Source organism: Stomoxys calcitrans, chromosome 4, assembly GCF_963082655.1.
Source record: "Stomoxys calcitrans chromosome 4, idStoCalc2.1, whole genome shotgun sequence".
NCBI lineage: Eukaryota > Metazoa > Arthropoda > Insecta > Diptera > Muscidae > Stomoxys > Stomoxys calcitrans.
The window spans coordinates 44,203,843-44,231,763 of record NC_081555.1 but is presented as its reverse complement, the minus strand read 5'-3'; the positions used below and the strand labels follow the sequence as shown (position 1 = coordinate 44,231,763).

At 40.8% G+C, this 27,921-nt stretch overlaps 2 protein-coding genes across 2 annotated transcripts in view; one reads left to right on the top strand and one right to left on the bottom strand.

Annotated features, from left to right (window-relative positions):
- Positions 1-739: 739 nt before the first annotated feature.
- On the top strand, positions 740-1,498 carry LOC131996910 (uncharacterized). The gene has a single exon (XM_059367109.1). It carries the CDS (start codon positions 740-742, stop codon positions 1,496-1,498), a length of 759 nt encoding a protein of 252 aa, XP_059223092.1.
- A 2,623-nt stretch (positions 1,499-4,121) lies between these two features.
- The window catches only part of LOC106080766 (cytokine receptor), a 129,772-nt gene continuing 105,972 nt past the window's right edge, over positions 4,122-27,921 (bottom strand). The window contains exons 5-14 of the mRNA XM_059367480.1: positions 20,106-20,217; positions 14,621-14,754; positions 14,371-14,530; positions 13,837-14,308; positions 13,474-13,774; positions 12,979-13,411; positions 12,790-12,910; positions 8,716-8,885; positions 7,575-8,653; positions 4,122-5,549 (exon numbers count right to left, since the gene is read on the bottom strand). Coding sequence (XP_059223463.1) covers positions 5,160-5,549; positions 7,575-8,653; positions 8,716-8,885; positions 12,790-12,910; positions 12,979-13,411; positions 13,474-13,774; positions 13,837-14,308; positions 14,371-14,530; positions 14,621-14,754; positions 20,106-20,217 — 3,372 coding nt within the window. The 3' untranslated portion in view covers positions 4,122-5,159. The remainder of the gene's footprint in view (positions 5,550-7,574; positions 8,654-8,715; positions 8,886-12,789; positions 12,911-12,978; positions 13,412-13,473; positions 13,775-13,836; positions 14,309-14,370; positions 14,531-14,620; positions 14,755-20,105; positions 20,218-27,921) is intronic.

Below are 27,921 nucleotides of genomic sequence, written 5' to 3'. Positions count from 1 at the left end.
ATCGAGATATCGGTCTATATGGCAGCTATATGCAAATCTTGATCGATCTAGACCAAATTGTAGAAATATATGGAGGGGCTTAACTTAACTCTCTGTACCAAGTTTCGGCAACATCGGACAATATATGCGCTTTTTATGGCCCCAAAACATTAAATCGAGAGATCGGTCTATATGGCAGCTATATCCAAACCCGGACCGATCTGTACCATATTGCAGAAGTATGTCAAGGGGCTTATCTTAACTCACTGTCCCAAATTTCGGCGACATCGGACAATAAATGCGCCTTTTATGGGCCCAAGACCTTAAATCGAGGGATCGGTCTGTGGTGACACCTCAATTACCAAAGTATTTCTTAACATAGTTGGCATTGCCTGTTGCATAATTTACTTTAAACTCCAATACATGAAATTGTACATTTTATTTTTAAGTATTTTTTTACCTTTAATTGTTTTCTTTTTATTCTGTTCTGTTCATGTTAATTTTGTTATTTTCTTTTGCTTATTGTAACCAAGGAGGCCTTGATTTTTTGTCTTATATATGTGACATCACATTTGAAATTTTTTCAGTCATCTTTTAAACTTCGTAAAATAAACATTAAAATAGTTCCTTTTTATAAAAAATAATTGTGGTGCGTTCTATTTTTGAGGGTTTCTCTGCTAGCCGCCACAAATTTGGTGACCCCCGACAACTGTTTGAATACGTATATCAACTTTTTGTGCCCAAAAACGCATTAAGGAATATGTCGACGTCAGAAGGCAGTTCTTCAACATCAATGGAAATTTCTCGCGTAGCGATTAAAGCCCCACCATTTTGGCATGCGGATCCCTTGCTCTGGTTTAAACAAATGGAATCGCAATTTTTAATGGCAGGCGTAACGCAAGATTCCACGAAATTCCATACGATTGTCGCATCAATTGAGAGCAGCATCCTTGAAAAGGTTCATGACATCGTAATCAATCCCCCAGCTGTGAATATGTATGGAACATTAAAGGACAAATTGGTGAGCTGTTTTTCCGATTCCGAAGAAAAACGTTTGAAAAAACTCCTGACAACAATCGAACTTGGAGACAAGAAGCCATCCGAATTATTGAGCGGGATGCGAAGTTTGGCTCAAGGTAAGGTATCGGACGAGATTTTAAAGCAACTTTGGATACAGCGTCTTCCCAGTCAGATGAAAGCAATTCTTTCCGTCAGCGATGACAACTTGGATAAGCTTGCCACAATGGCCGACAAAATTTCCGATTGCGCCGATTCAGAAGTGTGTGCGGTTACTCCTTCCAACAGCCGTCTTGAGGATATAGAGAGAAAGCTAGAGAATCTCTGTGCAAAGATGGATTCATTTGGAAAATCAAGAAGCCGCAGCAAATCAAAGACTGGAAAACGAAGTCGATCCAAATCATCGAAGAGAGACAAATCGCTTTGCTGGTACCATTTTAAGTTCGGGGACAAAGCGAAAAAGTGTGTGTCTCCGTGCAATTACAACGCTTCGGAAAACTAAATGGCGCACCGTCATTGGTGACAGACGGTTGCAGCCAAGAGATTTGTCGCCTGTTTGTTCGAGACATAAAATCGAAAATCAGGTTTTTGGTGGACACGGGAGCCGATTTGACTGTTTATCCTGTTTCAAAATCTCACTCACTGTCCCAAATTTCGGCGACATCGGACAATAAATGCGTATTTTATGGCCCCAAAACCTAAAACCGGGAGATCGGTCTATATCAGAACCGATCTGTGCCATATTGCAGAAGTATGTCGAAGGGCCTAACACAACTCACTGTCCCAAATTTCGGGGACATCGAACAATAAATGTGGCTTTTATGGGCCTAAGACCCTAAATCGGAGGACCGGTCTATATGGCAGCTATAGCCAAATCTGATCCGATCTGTGCCATAATTCAGAAGTATGTCAAGGGCTTAACTTAACTCACTGTCCCAAATTTCGGCGACATCGGACAATAAATGCGCCTTTTATGGCCCCAAAACCTAAAACCGGAAGATCGGTCTATATCAGGACCGATCTGTGCCATATTGCAGAAGTATGTCGAAGGGCCTAACACAACTCACTGTCCCAAATTTTAGCTAAATCGGATAATAAATGTGGTTTTTATTGGCCTAAGACCCTAAATCGGAGGATCGGTTTATATGGCAGCTATATCTAAATCTGGACCGATCTATGCCAAATTGAAGAAAGATGTCGAGGGGCCTAAGACAACTCACAGTCCCAAATTTTAGCTAAATCGGATAATAAATGTGGTTTTTATTGGCCTAAGACCCTAAATCGGAGGATCGGTCTATATCGCAGCTATACCTAAATCTGGACCGATCTATGCCAAATTGAAGAAAGATGTCGAGGGGCCTAACACAACTCACTGTCCCAAATTTCAGCAAAATCGGATAACAAATGTGGCTTTTATGGGCCTAAGACCCTAAATCGGAGGATCGGTCTATATCGCAGCTATATCCAAATCTGATCCGATTTGTGCCAAATTAAAGACAGATTTTGGAGGGCCTAACACAACTCACTGTCCCAAATTTCAGCAAAATCGGATAATAAATGTGGTTTTTATTGGCCTAAGACCCTAAATCGGCGGATCGACGTATTGGGTTGCCCAAAAAGTAATTGCGGATTTTTTAAAAGAAAGTAAATGCATTTTTAATAAAACTTAGAATGAACTTTAATCAAATATACTTTTTTTACACTTTTTTTCTAAAGCAAGCTAAAAGTAACAGCTGATAATTGACAGAAGAAAGAATGCAATTACAGAGTCACAAGCTGTGAAAAAATTTGTCAACGCCGACTATATGAAAAATCCGCAATTACTTTTTGGGCAACCCAATATATGGGGGCTATATAGCCCATCTTCGAACTTAACCTTCGAACTTAACCTTCGAACTTAACCTTCGAACTTAACTTACTTTTTAAACTACTTTTATACTTGACTCGACATACAATTTAGCACATTTTTCTTTTGGTTTCTACTATATTTCCTTTTTGGATTTGTTGTTGTTGTTTTTTAAACTTACTTTATGAACAAAAAAAAAAAAAAGAATCTGTGCAAAGTTTCAGATCAATATCTTTTTTTTTTGAAGACTGTAGCGTGATTTCAACAGACAGACAGACGGACATGTCTAGATCATCTTAGATTTTTACGCTGATCAAGACTATATATATATCTTATAGGGTCGGAAATGGATATTTCGATGTGTTGCAAACGGAATGACAAAACGAATATACTTCCTTCCATGCTGCGGTGGTGGGTATAATAATTGAATCAATTAATTTTTTATTTGAAAATTACCAAAATTTTCAATCACAATTGCGATTAAAAAAATTTTTCAAATTCAATTAAGAAATTAATTGAATCAATTAATTTTTTAATTGAAAATGGCAAAAATTTAATCACGGCTGTAAATGAAAAAATTCATACTCAATTAACAAATTATTGAATTAATTAATTTTTTAACTAATAACGATTTTATATTCAATTAAACTTTTAATTGAAAATATTGGGTTGCCTAAATAGTAATTGCGGATTTTTCATATAGTCGGCGTTGACAACTTTTTTCACAGCTTGTGACTCTGTTATTGCATTCTTTCTTCTGTCAGTTATCAGCTGTTACTTTTAGCTTGCTTTAGAAAAAAGTGTAAAAGTATATTTGATTAAAGTTCATTCTAAGTTTTATTAAAAATGCATTTACTTTCTTTTAAATAATCCGCAATTACTTTTGGGCAACCCAATATTATGGCGATTTTATTTTACGTTTAGTTAAACTGCCTGTCAATTATTGAGTTGTGAATTTCGTTCAGTGAAATAAAAATTGAGGCCACCGTAGCGCAGAGCTAAGCATGACGCTGAACGTCTAGGTTCGAATCCTGGAACATCAGAAATAATTTCAGCGGTAGTTTCCCCCTCCTAATGCTGGCGAAATTTGTGAGGTGCTTTGCCATGTTTAAACTTCTCCCCAAAGAGGTGTCGCTCTGCGGCACGCCGTTCGGACTCGGCTATAAAAAGGAGGTTCCTTATCATTGAGCTTAAAATTGAAGCGGACAGCACTCATTGATTTGGGAGAAGTTTGCACCAGTTCATGGCAAATTTGCATTTTGAAATAAAAAAAGAAAAGTTGTTTGTTTTCAATAAATTTATTGATTTAATGTATAATTGGTTTTGGTTTATTTTTTCTTTACAAAAGATTTCTTACATTTGCACAAATTGTGTGTGTGGGTGTGTGTGTGTGTGTTTGAGGGGTGGGTGATTTGTATATAATTAACATTTCCAAAAAATATTATAACATTTAATAAATTTTGTTTCGGAGTACAAGCGTCTCTTTCTCTTTTTTTCTGTTTTTCTCTCTATAACTCCTTATTACTAATGTATAGAAAAAAATGTATGACAACAAATTTAAGTTCTTATAAACTATTAAGGTCTATTTACACATGTATATGCATAGATAAAATGTTTTTTTTTTTTAACAAATATTCGTTTTCTTTGTTGGTTGTTTGTTTGTTTATTTTAATAAATAAATATATAAGTATTAAATGGAGATTCATTGTCATATCTATGATATGATCAATTTTGCAGTACTCATTAGGTTGCCTTGTGTATTTGGCTCTCTCAAATCAATTGTTTAATGGAATCTTGTCTTCTAGTGCAGGAAAATGGAAATGAAAAAAAAAAAAAATAACAAAAAACCAAAAAAATAATGGGATAAGGAACATATACACTACTCAAGTGGGCACAATTCAATTGGCCCCTTTGACAAATGGTAACAGCAGTAAACATTAATGGCAATGAGATTGTGAGTATCAAAGGAGATTAGCTAACCTGCATTTGGTGCAAAAAAAAAAGACAGTTTGTGGATTTTTCTTGAAATCTACACTCAGAAAAAATAATAAAAAAAAATTTACGCAACTTGCTACCAACCAAATATTGGACATTGAATATGGCCACTAATTTCCTTTTGCAAATTCCTTGCCGTTGACAATAGCTTAAAATGAAATAGCAAAAATTCATGAAATGTGTCCACTTGTAACGAGGAATTGGCACTTGGATATCTTGGACAATGAAACCTCTCGAGCTGCATGTGTGGATATCTGAACGAACCTAGATAAGCGATTTCAGTACCGTCATAAGACACTATGATGCTAGGTCTGTTCCATACCTAAGTGTTCAATTCCATGGCTAGGGCCACGTTATTGCCAAAGTTGGCCAGTTGTTGCTGCGTCACATATCCATAGATGCTATTATTATTAGTGGTATTGGGCTGGTGGCTAATTGCCGTACTGCCGGCCGTACCTGGCTGTGGCGCTGTCACTTCTTTGTTGTGATGTTCAATTTCGTCTAGATCTGTGATGACTGGTGATGTATTTATAGTTGCTAAGCTATTTGCAGTAAATTGATGTGCATTTGTAGATTGGGGCGATGTTATTGGTGATGCAGCGGTGTTTTGTGTCGCTTCATCTGGCATCGCTGTCATTTTGCCTAGGGCTTCTAAAGTGGTGTATCCGTTTTGTGATGCTGCAATTGGTGGGTGTTGTATTTGAGGCTGAAACTAAAATAAAAAAAGGTTTTTTTTTGTTAATAAAAAAAAAACCAAAAACATCTCTTCGTCTAGAAAAATTAAAAAAAAAAAACAAGTAAGAGCGTGCTAAGTTCGGCCGGACTGAATTTTATATACCCTCCACCATGGATCAACATCAACGAGTTCTTTGCGCGGCATCTCTTTTTAGGCAAACATCATTCATATCGTCTCGAAAGAGATACAAACAAAGAATAATTAATAAGAACTGTTATGCTATTAGAGCTATATCAAGTTGTAGTCCGATTCGGTCCGATAAATGAATTGAATGCTGAACATTGTAGAAGTCATTGTGTAATTTTTGCAGTTCATTCGGATAAGAATTGCGTCTTGTAGGGGCTCAAGAAGCAAAATTGGGGGAGATCGGTTTATATGGGAGCTGTATCAAGCTATAGATCGATTCAGACCATATTGGGCACGTACATTGAAGGTCTTTCTGCCAAGTCGGATGAGAATTGCGCCCCCTAGAGGCTCAAGAAGTCAAGATCCCAGACTGGTTTATATGGCAGCTATATCAGGTTATGAACCGATTTGAACCATACTTGGCACAGATATTGGATATCATAAGAAAACACGTCGTGCGAAATTTCATTTCAATCGGATAAGAATTGCGCACTCTAGAGGCTCAAGAAGTCAAGACCTAAGATTGGTTTATATGACAGCTATATCAGGTTATGGACCGATTTGAACCATACTTGGCACAGTTGTTGGATATCATAAGAAAATACGTCGTGCAAAATTTCATTCCAATCGGATATAAATTGCGCACTCTAGAGGCTCAAGAAGTCAAGACCCAAGATCGGTTTATATGGCAGCTGTATCAGGTTATGGACCGATTTAAACCATTCTTGGCACAATTGCTGGATATCATAACAAAACACGTCGTGCAAAATTTCATTCCAATCGGATAAGAATTGCGCACTCTAGAGGCTCAAGAAGTCAAGACCCAAGATCGGTTAATATGACAGCTATATCAGGTTATGGACCGATTTGAACCATGCTTGACACATTTGTTGGATATCATAACAAAACATGTCGTGCAAAATTTCATTCCAATCGGATAAGAATTGCGCCCTCTAAAGGCTCAAGAAGTCAAGACCCAAGATCGGTTTATATGGCAGCTATATTAAAACATGGACCGATTTAGCCCATTTATAATCCCCAACTGGCCTACACTAATAGAAAGTATTTGTGCAAAATTTCAAGCGCCTATCTTTACTCCTTTGAAAGTTAGCGTGCTTTCGACAGACAGATGCACGGACAGACGGACGGACATGGCTAGATCGACTCAAAAAGTCATGACGATCAAGATTATATATACTTTATGGAGTCTTAGGCGCATATTTCGAGGTGTTACACACAGAATGACGAAATTAGTATACCCCCATCCTATGGTGGGGGGTATAATAAAACAAGTAAAAGCGTGCTACGTTCGGTCGGGCCGAATCTTATATACCCTCCACCGTGGATCGCATCGAGTCGAGTTCTTTTCCCGGCATCTTTTCTTAGGCAAAAAAAAAGATATAAGAGAAGATTTGCTCTGCTATTAGAGCGATATCAAGATAGGGTCCGGTTTGGACCATAATTAAATTATATGTTGGAGACCTGTGTAAAATGTCAGACAATTCGAATAAAAATTGCGACCTCTACAGGTTCAAGAAGTAAAATAGAGAGATCGATTTATATGGGAGCTGTATCGGGCTATAGACCGATTCAGACCATAATAAACACGTATGTTGATGGTCATGAGAGGATCCGTCGTACAAAATTTCAGGCAAATCGGATAATAATTGCGCCCTCTAGAGGCTCAAGAAGTCAAGATCCCAGACCGGTTTATATGGCAGCTTCATCAGGTTATGAACCGATTTGAACCCCTTATTTGACACAGTTGTTGAAAGTAAGAATAAAATACGTCATGTTCATGTCCTTAACGCAAACAATTATTTTCAATATTTAACAATTTTTTCAACAGTTTATTAACTTAAAAAAAAAACTTACCAATTGTTTTGCAGCACTTGGTTGTATGTATCCGTCATTTGTCATTGCGGGAAATGATGGTACATTCCTTTCGGAAGCATTCAGTAAGGAGGCCAAAAACTGTGAATTGTGTGTTACATAGCCATTGCCCCCAATATTTTGTGTTGTAGTGTAACCTTTTGCGTGGTTGTCCATTTCGTTTGTCTCATCATCCTCCACAGGTGTGCCACTTCGATTGGGAGATTGTTGAATATTATGAAGATTCTGATAGGTTAAAATGGAATGTGAACTTAAGCTTGAGTTTGAACTCAGCTCTTCGTTGGTGGTCTCTAGGGATGGATGCTCTCCAATTTGATGATCATCTATTTGATGGTCTTTTGAACTGCTGGTGGATGAAAGCGATGAGAAGGCATTTGAATGCTGCTCCATTGTTTTGGATTTCAAATCGTTTCTATGAAAATTCATCAAAAGGTCACTGTTCGATGATTTCCTTGATCCTTTGCCGGAGAATTCATAATTGGGGACGTGATCTATTAGGCCATCCGGCAGTATGACCTTAATATTTTTCATTTTATAGTACTTATTGCGTACCCTGTAGAAGATGTAGGCGACAAATGCCAATACAATCACAAAGGAGATTACAAATATCGCCGTATTATTCGGAGCGCATTTGGAAGTAAATTGTGGATCGATCCAATCGGATGCAAAGTACGATTTTTGATTTGATCCATCTAAAATGTCATATGCATTCACTTCAACTTCGGCCTCTTTGACTGGCTCACAAAAACTTTGATCAATTTCGGCCCCAAGTCGTATCTCACTTGGGTGCATTGATTTTATATCTTTATCGATTTCCTGCTGTCCCCCAAAGTTTATGGCACGAACTCTAATAGAAAATGAAACTTCCTGAGATGTATACGTACAGTCTAGTTGGAATTTGCAACTCTGTCCGTTTACCACCGAAACTCGTTCGTAAGTGGTTTTATTTGAGCTGTATCGAGCCACCAAAGCCACCAAATAGTATGCGGAGGGGAAGTCCGGTTTATCCCATGATATTATCGAGTCATTTAGAATTCTAACGTTACGAGGAAAGGAAGGAGCTGCAATCAAATAAAGATTTTATCAAAATTACCGCACTGTGCATGCATTTACTTTAACTTACTTCCAATGAGTGTTGATATATGCAGATGTTCACTCGGTTCGGATCCTTTAACGGTGTGAGCTGTTACATAAACTGTATAGTTGGTCGAACTGTTGAGCTCTGTTAGATTGTACGAGGTTTGAGTGATGTTTGTGGCTTTTTCCATTGTAGATAAATTGTTAAATTTATACCTAAGATTGGGGGGAAAAAGGCTTTGATTATAAATCGATATAAAATTGATGATTTTCATAGTGGACCGACAATAGTCAGGGCGATATGGTAAAAAATCGTATTGGGCTGTAAAAGAGCGATGGCTGAACTGTATTTTACGGAATAGTTCGCGAAAAAAATAGAATTTTTAGCATACCCCCTAATTTTGATACCAGGAACCCGAATATGAAGTCCGTTGGGGCTCGGGCCCGTGGATCCCCCTAGGGGCCAAAAACTCCACCTTGGGGGAAATAGTCCAACCTGGGCAATATGGGTATCATATGAAAGCTATTGATTAGTAGATTACGTATATCCAAACTAAGATCCGTATATACATTGGATTCTTCTTCCTCTGCTTCTGGAGGAAGGTGCAAGGGATCATATGATTACCTGGCTATTTTTTTAATTTTTTTGTAAATATGTTTTTGTTTTAATTTAGAGTCTTTCTAGAGCCTAATTTCGTAATCTATTCGTTCATACCTTTAATTTGATACCCATATTGCCCAGGTTTAAGAGGGTTCCAAATCCTCAAGACCCCGTATGTCCTTCCCGGGTACAAATTTTGGATCATGTTGTTGTAGTAGCAGTGTGTAATACACTGAGGCGGCAGCCCTTGCCGATGAAAAACTCCATCGGGGAAATCCGGTACCTACAACCGGCTGCCATGGTGTTTATGTCAAGCCCGTCGAAACTCGCCCATCAGGACAGCTGCCTCGAAGCCCCCTAAATCAGGTCCGTATTAGCAGGGAGGAAACGGTAATGAGTTTCTCCAGGGTCTCCAAAATGAAAAATGAGAGACTAAAAGGCCTGTAGTCCTTGGGCAGTAAGTGACTGTGTTTCTCGCCACGGGGATGAAAACCACCCTAACGTCCCGCCACCTAGACGATAGGTAATAAAAAAAGCAGCTCCTAAATCCTAAAATATTGATGGCACTATCGACAATATCGATATTTTACTTTTTGTCTGAATATCAATTGATATTTTTACAATCGATACTATCGGCAAAGTTAAATTTTTTGCAAAATTTAGCAAAAACAAGTAAAAGCGTGCTAAGTTCGGCCGGGCCGAATCTTACATACCCTCCACCATGGATCGCATTTGCCGAGTTCTTCTCCCGACATCTCTTCTTAGGCAAAAAAGGATATAACAAAAGATTTGCTCTGCTATTATTATATTATTACTTGTTGGAGACCTGTGTAAAATGTCAGCCAATTCGAATAAGAATTGTGCCCTTTGGGGGCTCAAGAAGAAAATAGAGAGATCGATTTATATGGGAGCTGTATCGGGCTATAGACCGATTCAGATCATAATAAACACGTATGTTGATGGTCATGAGAGGATCCTTCGTACATAATTTCAGGCAAATCGGATAATAATTGCGACCTCTAGAGGCTCAAGAAGTCAAGATCCCAGATCGGTTTATATGTCGGCTATATCAGGTTATGGACCGATTTGAACCATACTTGGCACATTTATTGGATATCATAACAAAACACGTCGTGCAAAATTTCATTCCAATCGGATAAGAATTGCGCACTCTAGAGGCTCAATAAGTCAAGACCCAAGATCGGTTGATATGGCAGCTATATCAGGTTATGGACCGATTTGAACCATACTTGGCATATTTATTGGATATCATAACAAAACACGTCGTGCAAAATTTCATTCCAATCGGATAAGAATTGCGGACTCTAGAGGCTCAATAAGTCAAGACCCAAGATCGGTTGATATGGCAGCTATATCAGGTTATGGACCGATTTGAACTATACTTGGCACAGTTGTTGGATATCATAACAAAACACGTCGTGCGAAATTTCATTCCAATCGGATAAGAATTGCGCACTCTAGAGGCTCAAGAAGTCAAGACCCAAGATCGGTTTATATGGCAGCTATATCAAAACATGGACCGATTTGAACCATACTTGGCAAAGTTGTTGGGTATCATAACAAAACACGTCGTGCAAAATTTTATTCCAATCGGATAAGAATTGCGCCCTCTAGAGGCTCAAGAAGTCAAGACCCAAGATCGGTTTATATGGCAGCTATATCAAAACATGGACCGATATGGCCCATTTACAATACCAACCGACCTATTTGTGCAAAATTTCAAGCGGCTAGCTTTACTCCTTCGGAAGTTAGCGTGCTTTCGACAGACAGACGGACGGATGGACAGACAGACGGACGTATGGACAGACAGACGGACGGATGGACAGACAGACGGACGGATATGGCTAGATCGACATAAAATGTCGCGACGATCAAGAATATATATACTTTATGGGGTCTCAGACGAATATTTCGAGTAGTTACAAACAGAATGACGAAATTAGTATACCCCCCATATATAAAAAGCGATCCAACACTGAATGTTTCCTATATGATATATTGCGCCTGTAGAGGGCGCAATTTCCTTCCGATGGGGTTAAATCTTTGTGCAATGGTTTTTCTTATGAATTCCAATTGACTTTATTCAATTTGGTTTTATTCGCACTGTGATGTGCTGATTTTTGCTTCTTATTTTCGTTTGAAATATAGGTGATGGGAGGCCACCATAGCGCAGAGGTTAGCAAGTCCGCCTATGACGCTGAACGCCTGGGTTCGAATCCTGGCGAGACCAAGAGAAAAAAAATGTTCAGCGGTGGTTTTCTTCTCCTAATGCTGGCAACATTTGTGAGGCAACAAAGAGATGTCGCACTGCGGCACGCCGTTCGGACTCGGCCATACAAAGGAGGCCCCTTATGGTTGAGCTTAAAACTTGAATCGGACTGCACTCGTTAATATGTGAGAATTTTGCCCCTGTTCCTTAGTGGAAAGTGCATGAGCAAAATTTGGAAATTAACGATACCATTGATACTGTCGATATTTGTTATTGGAAATATCGAATGTTGCTATTATCGATAGTTTGCCAGCTCTAGTCGTATGACACACGGTTCTGCCCTTTCCAATATAGAAGGCAATACGCCATCCAATCCCGTTGACCTGTAGGGTTCAAACGAATTCACCGCCCAGATTATCTTTCCCAATATTATCATGTCTTCGACCATATAACAGTGACTTGGCGCTATGTTGAATCAGAGGGACATCGATGCCATCCGTGTATATCGATCCACCGGCTAAGTGCAAGCACACAGGGAAGTCGGTAGCAGCCAGTAGCTCGAGGGTCTTAAAGTTGACATCTCTTAGAATGCTTTAAAAGGTTTTCGGATCCTTAAAAAGCACCTTGTGTAACCTGGTGGTCTCCTTCATTCCCTCTATCGACTCACAAAAGCAGACCCACGAAACCCCCTTTGGACGGCTTGACCTCGCTGCTGTATTTGTTTAGAGATTTCCTGCACAGACCCCAGCCAGCACACAACATGAATTTATATGCCCTACCTTAGAGCCTCCTCGAATTCTGTCAAGTTGCCGTTCCACCAAACATGCTTGGATCTCTTTTCTGGAAAGTTCTCATTATAACATCTCTTAGAATGCTTTAAAGAGTTTTCGGATCTTTAAAAAGCATTCTGTGGAATCTGTTGGTCTCCTTCATTCCCTCTATCGACTCACAAAAGCAGACCCATGAAACCCCCTTTGGACGGCTTGACCTCGCTCCTGTACTAGTTTAGAGATTCCCTGCACAGGGCCAAGCCAGCACAACAACATTGTTTTATATGCCCTTCCTTAAAGCCTCCCCGAAGTCTGTCAAGTTCCCGTTCCACCTAACATGCTTGGATCTCTTTTCCGGGCAGTTCTTAACATAACTACTCTACATATCAGCAGGTTCGCTGGCGATTCAAACCTTTTTTTTTACCAATAAGCGTTATACCTACCAGCCGAAGCTTCACGCCAACGCTTCGAACAGGAGAGTCAACAATTTTACAAAACTATAGTGCAACTATACTTTACCAATAAACTGTGTAACTCCTAACAATTCCATTATGTTCCTTTGGCGGTTCCCATTCGATTTTCGCCGATTTGCTAGTTACACTTTTTGGCTTGACCACAACATGCATGGGTGGTGAAGGGGCTGGCAAAAGCAAAAGAGGAGTTACCCATTATTGAATTGTCATTGAGATACCATCCACTAATACTCACCACCTTCCTCGGTTCGCACACAAATACTCTCGCTGACGCTGCCATTTTTGGAAGATGAGAACATATACATGCTGACACAAACCTCTTTGTAGGGGCGTAGATGAGGGATTGTATAGTTCCGAGAATGTCCCAAAAATGACACAGTTTTGCAGGTTACACTGTCTGTTTGCTGACAATAGGTTAGCTTGTAGCCCTTCAGTATGGAGGGACAAACACTTCCGGAACTCCATTTTACTAGCACCGAGCTCTCATTAAGGACAGTCGCTTCTATTTCCATTCGCATATTGGAGACTTCTCGCGAACAACGAGCCCATTGCATTCCCCTGTTGTAGTGTGGATAATTGGCCGATATGGCCATGTTTAAGCTGCGATCTTCGGGTTCGGTGGTATAGTTTGTCGTATATTTATCGACATATTTGTAGGAAATGGGTCCCTGAAACAAAGAAACGTGGTCAACCTTAACGAGGGCCCAGGAACAGCTAAGACAATACCTACCTTGCATTGGTTCACCGATTCTATTTGTGGAGTACACCAAAACACTGTATAGTTCTGCAACTCGCTGTCATTGTTTGGAGGCGACCAAGACAAGGTGTAGCTGTCATTGTGGTAACCTTTTACAATATTATTCTCATCGAGCTCATATTGACTACAAAACTGGCACTGTCCTCCGTAGACACGAATCACACTGCCCTCGGGCGAATGACCATAATCATTGGCTGACTTTATGCTAAAAATCCGTAAGCTCTCATTCCTGGAATCTAAAGTTAGTGTCGTTGTATTCACAGTGGAACTATTGCTGTAAATGAAGACAATTTCTTTAATAGCTAGAAATCAGACTTGAATGACAAATCCATTTACATTACAACACCATAAGAGTCGAATTCATTGACCACATAATGAAACCCGGGACCGCAATGTTTATGCTCTGGCAAAGGGCTCCAATATAGACTGAGTTGGGTTTCGGTGCTGTAAAAACTGCCCACAGGTGCATCGGGAGCAGTGTGTGGCGGCCTGCTTTTGGTGCTGAACGATACTAGGGTTGGATCGCTCCAAAAGCGGTCCTCGTCCTTGTCTACACGCCTCGATTTCCCCCGAACTTGTATCGTATAGTTCCAGAACGGATACAAGTCTTTAACGGTTTCACTAAATATGCCCCCTTGGGGGTGAATGTCATCTGTGGCCAGTGTTCGCCAATCCGTATAATTATCGCGAATTTTCAATTCATATACCAGACCGGCTCTGTAGTAACTGATCTTATCAATATCCCATTTAAGCATCACCCCATCGCTGGTTGTGTTCTCAACACGAATATCAAGCGGCTGCAATTTAACTGTCGATACAAAAAAACAAGGAAAGTTATGTCCAGCACTTGTCGCCAATTACCACACATACCTATTTTGTGGTTGTTTATGATAAATTCTTGCACATTCTTGCCCAGAGCATTGTTCGCCGTCAATCGGAATATGTATTTGTCTCTGCCTGGCAGATAGTCGGTTATATTACATTGCAGCTTTTGAACACTGTTCTCAAGTTGACAGGCAGTCTTGAAATTCTGCAAAAACAAGCAAGCATTCAGCCATATGTTACCACATACGTTCTTCTCTTCTTTTTAGTCTTTAGTATTGGATTCATCAACACTTACACTTTTGTCGCTCAATCTGTAGTCCAGGTCATATGTAACTTGGATATTATTTTCTGGCACTGTAAACCCACATCTCATATTTGCATAATCGTACACCATGCAATCAAAATCGGTGACATTTTGTGGCGGCGTCCCTGTAAGGAAAAAAAGAAAAGTTTATAACAAATACCATTATTTATCCCCAAGGCGGTTAATGAACTCCGTCTGTTTCCAGTGGAGAGGCAGATCTAGAGACCGGGACTAAGCTTAGAATGGACACGAAAGATCCAACAGCTGCGGTGCTGGTATTAGGCCGTAGCATTTTGTCTGCTACTGAGACCTCGACTGGTGGAGCGCCTACGCCAGGTTCCACTAGCCGACAGAGACTGGTCGCAGGGGCTTTTGACGAAGACACCTGATTCGAGCCTTGAGGACGAGACCGAACCTATGTTATCTTCGCATTCTGGCAAAAAGGCTTAGGGAGATATATCCTGGCTTAGGGAGATATATTTTGCTTGTATCAAAATGTCATATATACCTGTGGGATGGAGGGACACTAAGGTCATTTTCATTCCGAAAGCAGGAAAACCTTACCACACGAAGGCAAAAGATTTTCGTCCTATTAGTCTGTCATCCTTTATGCTGAAGACTCTTGAGAGGTTAATATAAACCTATCTTAGGGGAAAGATTCCAGGAGATTGCGGCAGCAGCATGAAATATATTGGTTTGCCCAAAAAGTAATTGCGGATTTTTTAAAAGAAAGTAAATGCATTTTTAATAAAACTTAGAATGAACTTTAATCAAATATACTTTTTTACACTTTTTTTTCTAAAGCAAGCTAAAAGTTACAGCTGATAACTGTCAGAAGAAAGAATGCAATTACAGAGTCACAAGCTGTGAAAAAATTTGTCAACGCCGACTATATGAAAAATCCGCAATTACTTTTTGGGCAACCAATAGTAAAGGCAAATCCACTGAAACAGCCCCTCACGACCTAGTCGGCTACATAGAGGGATCTCTCGGTGTCAAGGAATATACAAAGGTAGCATTTCTTGACATTGAAGGTGCTCCAAACCGACATCAATCATAAAGGAGTTGGTGTTTCTAGGCATCAACTCTACAGTAAGAAAGTTTATTGATAACTTACTTACTACAAGATGCCTTACGGCAGGCTTGGGATCTGTAGATCTAAAAAAATGGGTCGGCAGAAGAACACCTCAACGAGGTGTACTGGCTCCTCAACTTTGGAATAGAGCCATTAACAATATATTATTGTCTCTGGAAGAAAAATGTGTAAAAGTGGTCGCGTATGTTGATGACGTGGCAATTGCGGTTAGGAAAAAGTTTCCCAGCATTCTTGGAGATATACTTCAGGAAGCTGTACGTGCCACAGCAAAGTGGGCTACCGAAAATGGTCTAGGCGTTAATGCGTGCAAGACAGAAGTAGTTCTTTTCAGCAGGAGATACAAGTCACCTATAGTGGCACCCGTTTCCTTGGCAGGAGAGATTGTTTCACTTACTGAAAACCGCAAAATATTGGGTAGCCCAAAAAGTAATTGCGGATTTTTCATATAGTTGGCGTTGACAAATTTTTTCACAGCTTGTGACTCTGTAATTGCATTCTTTCTTCAGTCAGTTATCAGCTGTTACTTTTAGCTTGCTTTAGAAAAAAAGTGTAAAAAAAGTATATTTGAATTAAGTTCATTCTAAGTTTCACTTAAAATGCATTTACTTTCTTTTAAAAAATCCGCAATTACTTTTTGGGCAAACCAATAGATTGGTGTTTTGCTGGACAGGAAATTGAACTTCAAATAAAACATTTTGGAGAGAGCAAGAAAGGCAATTCTTGCCCTATACACCTGTAGGAGAGCCATTGGCCGCGTGTCATGCATTGGGTATATATTGCAGCTGCCAGACCAATATAATGCCATATGGTTGCTGTTGTAACCACATTTTGATGTGGAGGTGGCGATACTCGTCAAGCACCTGCATGTAAGAAAGTTCGTTCCGGTTCAAAGGATCGATCGCCTCGGGAACAGGGTGGCCATTGGTTATTTAAAGGCTCCCATAACTTGCCTTGTCATATCGGGCATCGTGGGCACCCAGTATTTGTGCAAGAGCCGGTGCCACCTGACCTCTCACTGAGACTCTTCGCTCTATACCGCCGATTGTTCGCGACTGCAGTTACAGCTTCTTCTCTGGAGCATTCCACTATCTGCAACCTGTGGACGCTAATCTTCTCGTGATAGCAATGAACACAAAACAGATCGGACCTCAATGTTCCAGCTTGTGTGGTGCTCACAGCCCGTGCCGGGATGCCATATGGTGTTGTGGTCTGGTGGGCGTTGCTTTAAGAGTCCACCTACTGTACAATGGTCAACCGTATCCAAAGGATGGCTTGTTTGTGTATCACAGGCGCACTGAGGACGACAACATCTGCAGCACTGAATTTAATGCTACACCTAATGCCTCTGGTCATTGTGGCTACACAAATTGCTGCGACCACTGTTTGGTCATGTGGCAGCTACGGACACAGTGTTATCCTTGATGCAATGTCCGATGTTCCAGGCAGTGTGGATTACATCCTGCCTGAGCCACTTTTTGATAAAAAGTACTGAACCACTATTCCTGATAGAATCGATTCGAACTACGATACCCCTGGTAATAGAAGTTACATAGACTTCTACACGGATGGTTCTAAACTAGACGACCAGGTGGGATTTGGGGTGTACCGACTGTTCAACAGTGTTATATGCGCATTCGTCGCACACGCACTTAACTCGGACTGCGTCGATCCGAAAAGCTTCGGGTTAACCAAATTTATTGACGGCCGTTCTTTGGCCTTCACCGCACAATCGTCTGCTATTTCAATTCCCTTTACTCCGTTATGGCCTGGCACCCAAACAGTGCAGATTGTGTCATCATCAGAGAAGGCTTTAATCTCCTTCATACATTCAAAGATTGTTCGTGATCTTACCGTCCTGGTTGTAATTGCCTTATGGTCATTTTACTGTCCGTAAAGATGTTCACACTTGACGTCCTTGCGTTAGCAGCACATCACCTCACCTATTCCGTGATCGCCCGACTCTACGCCTGCAGAGCCGTATTATAGTCAGGCAGTTTAAGCAGATCTCAGTACTTGGGTTCTCAATGTAGACGCCCAGGCCCACTCTGTCCTCAAGCTTTGATCCATCCGTGTAATATGATCTTCCAGATGGCAATACTAGGGTTCTGTCAGTCCAAAACTGTGCCGCTGGCATCAGAGCCTCGCACTTTACCTCAAGTGTCGTCTCAGGTATTCGATCGGAAACCTCATCCCTTCCTTCCAGATTACCTATTGCCGCCTCGATTATAAGAGATGGTATGAGCTGCTCCCATCCTCAAGCTATTCTCCCATCGCCATAAATTTCATAGCCGCAGTGTCTGCCTCTCACTTAATCTGTATGTAAATGGGTCGGATATCTAGAATAGTTTTCAGTGCCCTAGTGGGCGTGCTCCTCATCGCTCCGCCTGTGCCAAGACAATATGTTCTCTGAAACTGTTGTATGATCCTTATGTTGTAGCCCACCAAACTACTGAGGCGTAAGTAAGTATTGGTCTAATCACGCTCCTGTAGAGCCAGTAGACCATCCTCGGAATCAGGCCCATTTTGAGCCTACGGCCCGTCTAGCCTTCTCAGTATGCTCCTGAGTGTGACACTTCGTATTATGTTTCCTATCCAAGATCACTCCTAAGTCTTTGACCTTGTCAGATATCGAAATCGTTTTGTATTTTCATATTTCAGTCTTCTCTGGTTTAACATTGAGACCTCTAGGTCTAGTCCAGTCATGTGACATATGCAAGACCTTTTTGGCCCTTCTGCATAGTTGGTTCGAATTCTTACCCCTAAGAAGTATTATAACATCGTCTGCATAGCAGACGGGTTCAAATCCCTCCTCAGTCAGCATCCGTGATAGGTTATTTATGGTGGTCACCCAAAGTAGTGATGTGGCGTGTCCTGTGCCATTTTTATACCCTCGACCATAGGATGGGGGGTATACTAATTTCGTCAGTCTGTTTGTAACTACTCGAAATATTTGTCTGAGACTCCATAAAGTATATATATTCTTGATTAGCCGCTTGAAATTTTGCACAAATACTTCTTATTAGTGTAGGTCGGTTGGTATTGTAAATGGGCCATATCGGTCCATGTTTTGATATAGCTGCCATACAAAGCGATCTTGGGTCTTGACTTCTTGCGCCCCTAGAGCGCGCAATTCTTATCCGATTGGGATGAAATTTTGCACGACGTGTTTTGTTATGATATCCAATAACTGTGGCAAGGTCCATAACCTGATATAGCTGCCATATAAACCGATCTTGGGTCTTGACTTCTTGAGCCACTAGAGGGCGCAATTCTTATCAGATTGGAATGAAATTTTGCACGACGTGTTTTGTAATGATATCCAATAACTGTGGCAAGTCTGGTCCCAATCGGTCCATAACCTGATATAGCTGCCATATAAACCGATCTTGGGTCTTGACTACTTGAGCCTTTAGAGGGCGCAATTCTCGAAACCGATCTTGGTCTTGACTTCTTAAACCTCTAGAGAGCGCAATTCTCATCCGATTTGGCACAAATTTTGTACAACGGCTCCTCCCATGGCCTTCAACATACGTGTGAAATATGCTCAGAATCGATCTATAGCTTGATACAGCTCCCATATAAACCGATCTCCCGATTTCGCTTCTTGAGCCCCGAATCGGACTATAACTTGATGTAGCTGCTCCTCCGTCCTTATTCATTATACTTTGTTTGCCTAGAAACATATACTGCGCAAAGAACTCGACAGATGCGACCATGGTGGAGGGTATATAAGATTCGGCCCGGCCGAACTTAGCACGCTCCTACTTGTCTACCTAATATTTGTGTCATGGGGCCGGCAATTTATCCACCTGGTCCTTAGCGTATGGTTCATCCAGTCTCTAAGAACCAGGTCCACCCGGTTGGATTGGATCAATGTGTCGATCCGCACATTGTTAAACGTCCCCCCGATGTCAATGCAAACCGCTAATGGGTACGTCTTGGCGCAATCTCGTGCAGGGCAGTTTCTACCGACCTTCGCTTGACATAGGTACTTCCTAGGTAAGTATTTACTAAAGTTAAACAGTCCGCATTGAGGAAGCTTTCTTTTTCAAATCACGCAAGTACTTACAAACGACCTTTGCAAAACACAGTTTAGAATGTCTAAAATACCTCTCTCCAAAAACTTTTGTAACTCATTTTTAACTCCATGCCACCAAACGCGTACTATCAGTATCTACATATGCAGATTTCTTTACAATCGAATCCTTACCCCTAAGAAGAATGCTATTAAGTTCTGCAGATTATGGTATAAAAAATAGAATATCTACGTAAAATTCTCTCTCTAAGGGTTATTAACGAACATGTCAAAAGATTTTCCCAAGTACAAAGCTTTAATGTGAAACCTTTTTTTATTGACTTCATTACCGAAAGTCTACTTACCAACATATAATGAGGATAATCCAATGGCATATTTGTCAAACATGCATTCATAATCACTTTTCTGTTCCTCTGCATTTTCTATTTTCAAAATTGCCGAATGTGGGCCTACAACCTGAAAAAAATTTAATAAAATCATTATTAGGGGGAACCACTTAAAACAGAATCTTTTATGTTAAATTTATTTATTTAGTTTGCCCTGAATAACCAATGTATGCCCAAAAAGTAATTGCGGATTTTTCATATAGTCGGCGTTGACAAATTTTTTCACAGCTTGTGACTCTGTCATTGCATTCTTTCTTCTGTCAGCTATCAGCTGTTACTTTTAGCTTGCTTTAGAAAAAAAGTGTAAAAAAGTATATTTGATTAAAGTTCATTCTAAGTTCTATTAAAAATGGATTTACTTTCTTTTAAAAAATCCGCAATTACTTTTTGGGCAACCCAATAGTATAGTGTTCTATAGTACTGTACAAAATTCGATTGCAGGCAAGGGCCAAAGTTGCAACATTGGTTAGGCACATCTTATAGCAACTTCGGTGGAATGATACAAAAAGGACCCATTGTAGAGCTGGTAAATTGTATCATTTTACGAAATGTTAGCCTAATTGTTTGAAAATTGCGCCCTCTATAGACGCAATGTATCTTCAAGGACCCATTCAGTGTCGGAATGCTTATTTTTGCGAAAACTTTAACTTTTGCGATAGTAATCATCGGTAAAATATCAATCGATATTCTGTCAAAAAATTAAATATCGATAGTGTAATCGATATTTCGCCAGCTTTACCTCATTGTCTCCACTTTCTTCTCGTCACCACATACACTAGAGAATTTCGCCTCTACCTTTGTCCAGTGTGACGTTAAAGACTTGACGTTGCTATGACATCCAGAAATTACATCTTCTCCAGTGGCTCTAGAATTGCGAAGACCTCCGTCCTGCCCCTATTCCCTATCCAATATACATCTATCAGTGTACCGAGAACACTCCTGGAATGGCGAGGAAATACTATCCGCGAAAACGATGTTCAAATGTCAGCAAGGAAGGGCTTTCCCGCCGTCACACCGCACCACCAGACACCATCAGAACAGCAAAGCGCCCATAGCTTGCAGAACAATAGGTTCCCGACTACCTCAGTTTGCGGACTATTATTCTTACTGCACACCCAATATAAAGGTGCAAAGGTATAAGAACGGGTTGGCATTCGGCTGCTCCTGTTTGCTCCATATATCAACACTGGTGCTGTTCTCTGTATCTTCTCGATCGTCCTGCGGAGAGCACAGCTGACCAGAGCCTGAGTCATACCAGACATCCACACGTGAGAATCTGTCGGAAAGATGTTTCTATTTTATGAATAACCTCGTGCAGGAAAGTATCCATCGACCTTCGCCGACCCCACCCATGCTGTTTGTAGTTGAGTAGTTTGTTGAATATCATACTCTTTGTCATGGTCCTTGCCGAATGCCAACTTGGCTGCTTCCTCGTGACGCTCTTGTTTGCTCCAGATATCAGCACTACCACTGTTCTCTGTATCTTCTCGATCGTCCTAAGGAGAGTACAGCTGACCAGAGCCTGAGTCATACCAGACATCCATACGTGAGAATCTATCGGAAGGATTCTTCTTCGATTTTATGCACAACCTCGTGAAGGAAAGTTTCCACCGACCTACGCCTACCCCACACATGCTGTTTGTATTTGAGTAGTTTGTTGGATATCCTACTCTTTATCACAACACGTTCCAACGTTTTGAATAGAAAGGACGATAGGCTTATAGGTCTGTAAGCCTTGGTGTCGCATAACTTGCTTTACCGTACTTGGGTATAAATAACACCCTAGCCTCCTGCCAGCTTATCGCGTATATGCAAGTCTTAAGTACGTTGTGAATATAGCGGCCAGATGGGACGCCAGGTAGTCCGCCTTCTTTTGTAATAACGGCGGAAATATTCCATCAGGTCCGGGTATCTCCTTCTGTAATAACGCCGGAAATGTTCCATCGGATCCGGTTGACTTGAATGGTTTAAAGCTCCTCAAGGCTTCCTGTACCATAAATTCTGTTATGATAAGCCTTCGATCTACTCCATTTTCCCAGATTCCGGTATCTCGGTGAGTCCCGTTGTATCATGTGGAAAATACGTTTTTATCAAAAGCTTCAACATGTCCCATGTTGTCTCCGCTCTCACTCCCATATCGTATGGTTCCCAGAAAAGCTTCCAGGAGGTACGTTTTGCCGCTCTGATAATCTTATTGTATTCCTTAAGCCATGTGTAATACAAATCCCAATAAACTTCCGAGTTCCCCGGTCACCTAGGGTTTTTCTTGGGCTGATTTCCTTTCTCGAAGAGCACAACTGTCTTCGAAATACCCCACTAGTGCAGTCGTAATCCTGTTGACATTATCGTAAATGTCTTCTATGCTTGGACAATATAAATTTACAGCAGTGGCAAACTTCTCACCTATCAATGAGTTCAGTCCGATTCAAGTTTAAGGTGAATTATAAGGGGCCGAGTCCGAACGGCGTGCCGCAGTGCGACACCTCTTTGGAGAGAAGTTTTACATGGTATATTACCTCACAAATGTTGCCAACATTAGGAGGGGAAAGCCACCGCTGAAAATTTTTTTTAGATGGTCTCGCCATTATTCGAACCTAAGCGTTCAGCGTCATAAGCGGACATGCTAACCTCTGCGCTACGGTGGGCTCCATATAAATTATCTTGCCCAAATCTTCTTCTGATAAATCTTCCAAATTTTGTCCAGTTGGTTTTCAACATATTACGGAATTTCGGATTCGGCGTTGACCGCCGAACCATAGCATGATGATAGCTGTAGCAAGTGAAGGATCGAGTAGGTTTCTAATATTGTATAAGCGTAAAATTCACAAAAAAAAAAAAACTTTTCGGATGTTTTTAGAACAAACAAAATACTTTTTTTACAAAGTTTTTCTTTTATTGTAATAGCGTAACGTTTCCCTTCAGCTGATCGACGTTAGCCATAAACGGTACATTTTTGAACATAACCTTCTTTAGCAGCTTCGCCTACGATAAAAGGACCTTTCTTTAGTGGTGAAACTAAATTTTTTTGATTGCAAAAGTATTTCGTTAGCCGCAAATGATTATTCGTTTGCTGGACCAATATTTATTCTCTTGTATCTATCCTACTAGAGAGAATGACAAAGTTTTTGAGAGCATAGATCAGTGATGGGCCAAAATACTCACAATGTTGCACACTCTGTGTATGTACACAAGAAAATAATCCCAAGCAAGGCCATGGGTTTGCACATAATTGTAATTGTTGCTTGTAAAGAGACATTATCACATTTTTCTTCCCTTTTTTGTTTTGACTGAGTAAAAAGTCAGTATATTAAGCAGCTTGGGCGAGTGCGGGTGGTACACTCGGAAAATGACTATTTTTAAAGATTTGTCTTAGGAACAAAAATGCTGGTATGGCCAATGCCAAAAATCATTAGAGCCACAGACACATGACTGCTATTTACAAGAAAACACGAAAAGAATTTCTTAGGCACATACATTATTTGCTAATATTTACGTGATAAAGAAATATCCATCCCGAAGTAGGTATTTAAATGTGCAAAAACAACAACTTACATAAGCAATTTTTGTTTTATTTATAGCATAACGAATACAGCAGATCATAATACAAAACCATAATGGATTGTGCAAAAATGAAAGGCCTTTAATATTATTGTGTACCAAATTGTGTTGTGAAATAGTCATCTGAGATTTGCATATAATTAGTAATTATGTTTCAACATTTAATTAAACTTGGTATTCTTTTCAATATGCATATTCTATTAAAAAGACCCGGCCGACCTATAGGCACCACACAGACTGGAACTTTGAGCTGCGACTTGTATGGTGTCCATTGTTACCACGGGAAGCTTAGCTGAAAGCTACTGGGAGCGTCCACAGGTTGCGAATGGTGAAAAGCTCCGTTTTTATGCGGAGTAGCTGCAAATGCGGCCGCGGGCAGTCAGCGATTTTCGAGAGGAGAGTCTCAGTGAGGAGTCAGGTGGCACTGGCTCCTAATTAAATACTGAGTGCCAATGATACTCGAGATGACAAGGTGAGTTATTGGCGCCTTCAAATAACCAATGGCCAACATCAGCGTCTGTTCCCAGGTTAGGGGCGGCTGGTGGCAAGCGTCGAGGGATACATGTACAATCCCTCAAAACCCATGCGGTTGGGGCGCTGGGCCAGTAACCCGCCCCCGGAAAACTATGAGAACTACTATGAGATACAAAGGAATAGTAAAAACAGACCCCCCCCACCCCAACTTTGACCACCCACGCTAATGAAAAAAGGGACCATGATTTGCTGATCTGCACCTGGAATGTCCCCACTCTTTATAGAGAAGGTGCAGTATACGCGTTGGCGGATGTATTAGAGAAGTACAAGGCAGATATTACTGCCTTACAGGAAGTGCGATGGACTGGGAATGGCGTCACTACAACACCAAACGGTGACGAACTGTACTATAGCTGCCCTAACACCAGGCATGAATTTGGCTGTGGATTTGTGGTTATTTGGAGACTGAAACACCTTGTCTCCAGCTTTACTCCTGTGGATGAGAGGCTAGCCACAATCTGCATAAAAGCCAAATTCTTTATTTTCCTACCCATGCCCCGACGGAAGACAAAGACGAGTAGACCAAGAATATTTTCTACGAGCGCCTAGAGAAAGAATATGACCGCTGCCCCGCCCATGATATTAAAATCGTTCTGGGAGATTTTAATACAAAGATAGGGAAGAAAGACATTTTTGGTGCAACAGTCGGAAAGTTTAGCCTTCACGAGATAACGTCTAGTAATTGGTTGAGGCTGATTGATTTCGTCGCGCTAAAAAAAATGGTAGTTAGTAGCACCAGATTTCTACATAAAAATATTTACAAAGCCACATGGCTGTGGCCCGATCAAAACACGAGGAACCAAATTGATCACGTTGTGATAGATAGATAGGTACGATCGATCCGAATATAGATTGGGATCACTACCTTGTTGCAGCAAAGGTTCGCACCCGTTTGAACATTGCGAGGACCAGTACGATCTGACACTGCACGAAAGTTGGACACTGAAAAGCTGCAAACACAACAGATGGCAGCGGCATACTCCACTCGACTGCTAGTGTTCGACGTTGGCGGCGAAGAGGATACCGCATAACCAAACAATGATGATGGTATAGAATGTTTACCTCCGAGTCAGAATGAGGTCCAGGTAGCAAGAGCCGACGGGTTACCCGCTGAACTATTTAAGACCGGAGGCTATTTTTATTTATACTATTCAACGCATACCCGATGACTGGAACCTCAGCATACTATGTCCCGTACACAAGAATGGAGAAAACACGGAATGTGCCAACTACAGAGGAATAAGTTTCCTCCCCATCGCATACAAGATACTCTCGAGCGTACTATGTGAAACATTAAAACCTAAAGTCAATGAGATAATTAGGCCCTATCAATGCGGCTTTAGACCTGGTAAATCCACCCTGGAGCAGATATTCATACTGCGCCTAATCCTGGAAAAGACCCGAGCATGATAAAGAAAATGGAGAAAGTTGGGAACCACAACTTTGAGAAAGTCAGTAAATTTAACTACCTCGGCACCGCCGTAACCGAAACGAATGACACCAGTTTTTAAAACGAAGATTAACACTGGCAAACAGATGTTAGTTTGGACTAAGTAAGCAGTTTAGAAACTAGGCCACCTCTCGACAGACGAAGATTACACTATACAAGACACTGATACAACCCTTGTTGTTATATGGTTCTGAAGCATGGGTACTTGTGAAAGCAGATGCAACAGTGCTTGGAGTATTTGAGAGAAAGATTCTTCGTAAAATATATGGGCCAGTTTGCGTTAATGGAGAATATAGGCGACGTATGAACCACGAGCTGTATGACGACGATAGCATAGTTACACGTATCAAAATACAACGGCTGCGTTGGCTAGGTCATGTTGGCAGAATGGATAAAGAAGCTCCAGCAAGGAAGTCTTTTGAAGGCAAACATGGTGGTACACGCAAACCGTGAAGACCAAAAGCCCGATGGAAAGATCAAGTGGTGGGAGACACCTCGAAACTTGGTGTCAGAGATTTTAGAATGAGCGTAGAAGATCGAGGCGCTTGGAACGCTATTCTGCGTCCGGCTAGTGGAACAAATGTTCTGTCATAGCCAATTAAAGTAAGTAGTCTGTCGAAGGATGAGACACTTATAGCCCTATAGTCCAAGGGCAGTAAGTGGCTCGTTTTCCCCCTTTCGGGACCCCTTTCGGTACCTAGTCCAGCGAAACGCAGCTCCTAAAAAATACATCAAGGAGTCGTATGGCACACGTTTCTGCCCTTTGCAGTATACAATAACAGGTAGTATGTCATCCGGTCCCGTCGACTAGTAGGGATAAACGAATTCACTGCTCAGACTCTTTTTTCTTCCGTTATCATGTCTTCAACCATGGTCATTGCCCCGGTACTGCGTTAAATTCGAGACACGTCGATACCGTCCGTAAGCAGCCACTAGCTCGAGAGTCTCAGAGCTAAACTCCATCCAGATTTCGTCATCTAAGAGAGCACTCTGCAGAACCTCGTTCTATTTATTAGACCCTCATATGGCTATCTCTTGTCAATAGGTTGGCATTAGAGTCATAGATATCCTGCAGCCTTTCGAAAATTTTGTTGCAAGCGATATTAGTGGTAAACATTTTTAGACGGTCCCTAATTAAAAACTCTCACATGTGCGCGCTTATGCAAAAATATTGACTTAACTCTACTGTAAAGAACAGAGGATGGCCCGTTAAGCATTCTGCGAAAGAAATTTCCAGCTAATGTGTGCAATGTTCTATGCATCCCAATGATAACAATCAAAATCCATGTGAAAGTATACAGCGAAATTTCCATTTTGCCCCCTTTCCCTGGCTGTTCTTTGGTTACGTTTGATCCAAGATCCAAAAGCAGTTTTTTATCATATAAACAGCGGCCCTATTACATCGTAAAACACTCAAATGGCAAGACAAATGGCATGTCGGTGTTTAACAATCGCGTAGGTTGTAGCTGCGAGTGTGACCGTGTTTGAGACCAAGAACAGCAACGGGCTAACTGCGTGCCTAGACAAATATATCAAGCATATGTCACCAGTTTAATAGGAACTATGGCTAATTTGCATTGGAGTAGATCTGCGTACATTTATGAAGATACCATAGGCGTCATAAAAAAGAATAAAAATTTGCAAAGGGAAATTTTGCGAAGGAATCTGATATCACTGAGAGCAGTGCAATTCAAGTTTTAGCTCAAAGGCGAGTCCGATCGGTGTGCAGGTAATTTTTTCGCTTTTCCATGGCTGAAGGTTCCTCACAAAAGTTGCCACCATTAGTGAGAGCTTTTTGGCCAGGATTGGCATGCAGACGAAAAGCTTCGTAGGGGGATATGCTTAATTATGCGTCAGCATTGCCTTTGATATGTATGTATTTGGTCTTCGCCAAAAGTGGAGGGAGACCTGTTAATATTGGGTTGCCCAAAAAGTAATTGCGGATTTTTTAAAAGAAAGTAAATGCATTTTTAATAAAACTTAGAATGAACTTTAATCAAATATACTTTTTTTACTCTTTTTTTCTAAAGCAAGCTAAAAGTAACAGCTGATAACTGACAGAAGAAAGAATTCAATTTGTCAACGCCGACTATATGAAAAATCCGCAATTACTTTTTGGGCAACCCAATACATCTCCCTTTTATGACCGAGTAAGAAACACAATTCACAGAGTGACACGTTTTTTAAGAAAAGTTTTTCGGAACAAAGTAACAACATTTTTGTTGGTGTTTA

Bases quoted from the DNA above. Each gene is read 5' to 3' on its own strand.
- LOC131996910 (XM_059367109.1), top strand. From the start codon at position 740: ATGTCGACGTCAGAAGGCAGTTCTTCAACATCAATGGAAATTTCTCGC.